Here is a 1,325-nt window from a genome sequence, read left to right as displayed (position 1 = left end):
CCCTGCCCCCTTCATCCACCTGCAGCCGGAGCCCAGCTGGTCAAGTCAGGGGCCCCGAAGTCCCAGGGCCGTGGGGGGCCGTGCTCCCGGGGGGGTTGGGGCCGGGAGCCGAGGGCAGCCCCTCTTGGCCCCTTGGGACACCCGGCTCCACAGGACACGCCAGCCTCACGTAGCTTCTTGCTTTACGTCCGAGGGACCCAGAGACCTTGGGGCCTCTCCTCCTCTGCGGCCGGGCAGCCGGGCAGGAAAGGCTGCGGCCCTCATGGCACCCGGGCCCCCCACAGGGGCTGTCCATCAGGCCCCTCTCCTTCATGGGGGGCACTGCATCCGGGCACAGCCCCTGGTCCAGGAGGCGCACATGACTCAAGAAGACCCATCGGCCCTGGCTGGTCTGGCTCAGTGGATAGAGCGTCAGCCTGCGGACTGAAGGGGCCTGGGTTCGATTCCAGTCCAGGGCATGTGCCCGGGTTGCAGGCTTGATCTCCAGTAGGGGGCGTGCAGGAGGCAGCCGATCCACGATTCTCTCTCATCATTGATGTTTCTTTTCTTTTTTAAAAATATTTTTATTGATTTCAGAGAGGAAGGGAGAGGGAGAGAGAGATGGAAACATCCTACTGGGGTTCAAGCCGTATCCCTGGCACATGCCCTTGGCCGGATCGAACTCAGGACTCCTCAGTCTGCGGGCCGACGACGCTCTATCCACTGAACCAGACCAGCCAGGGCATCATTGATGTTTCTGTCTCTCTCTCCCTCTCCCTTTGTCTTTGAAATCAATAAAAAATTATTAAAAAAAACAAAAACAAAAAAGACCAAGCGGAGCTCATGGCCTCGCTGGCCTGGAGGCGCCCTCTCCTGGGACTGGGACCCTGAGGGTGGCGGCTCAGGCCACCGTCTTGTCCTGGGAGGCGAGAACCTGCCTGCACAGGGGTCAGGAGCAGGCAGAGCTGAGAGGGGAGGGGGGCGATCTGGAGAGGGGATCTGGGCTGCTGGATCCAGCCAAGCCTGAAGTCCGTAAGCCCTCGGGCTGAGTCTGTGTTCTGGCGAATGCCCCCCTCTTCGGGTTCCCCCCCCAGGGCTGGGTGTCCCAGCACTAGGAGGCCTCGGGGACCTGGGCTGTGGGCCGTTGGCTTCCGGGCACAGGCGGGACCCTCACTCACCGGATCATGGCGTAGGTCACCTCCAGCTTCTTCGTTTTGTTTTGCTCGAACGTCGCGGTGAAAGGGCTCAGCAGGGCCCTGTCCGCCCGGCTGTGGGTGCTGCCCGCCAGGCCCAGCACGAACCACTCCCCCTGAAACTACAGGCAGCGGGGCTGGCAGAGCCCGAGG

The 1,325-nt window shown here is 62.7% G+C and overlaps 1 protein-coding gene across 1 annotated transcript in view; it reads right to left on the bottom strand.

Moving 5' to 3' along the window:
* The window catches only part of LCN12 (lipocalin 12), a 7,656-nt gene that overhangs the window by 2,995 nt on the left and 3,336 nt on the right, over positions 1-1,325 (bottom strand). The window contains exon 2 of the mRNA XM_014529674.1: positions 1,158-1,294. Coding sequence (XP_014385160.1) covers positions 1,158-1,294 — 137 coding nt within the window. The remainder of the gene's footprint in view (positions 1-1,157; positions 1,295-1,325) is intronic.

The sequence above is a fragment of the Myotis brandtii genome, unplaced genomic scaffold (genome assembly GCF_000412655.1).
Source record: "Myotis brandtii unplaced genomic scaffold, ASM41265v1 scaffold691, whole genome shotgun sequence".
Taxonomy (NCBI): domain Eukaryota; kingdom Metazoa; phylum Chordata; class Mammalia; order Chiroptera; family Vespertilionidae; genus Myotis; species Myotis brandtii.
This window is presented reverse-complemented; position numbering and strand designations above follow the sequence as displayed.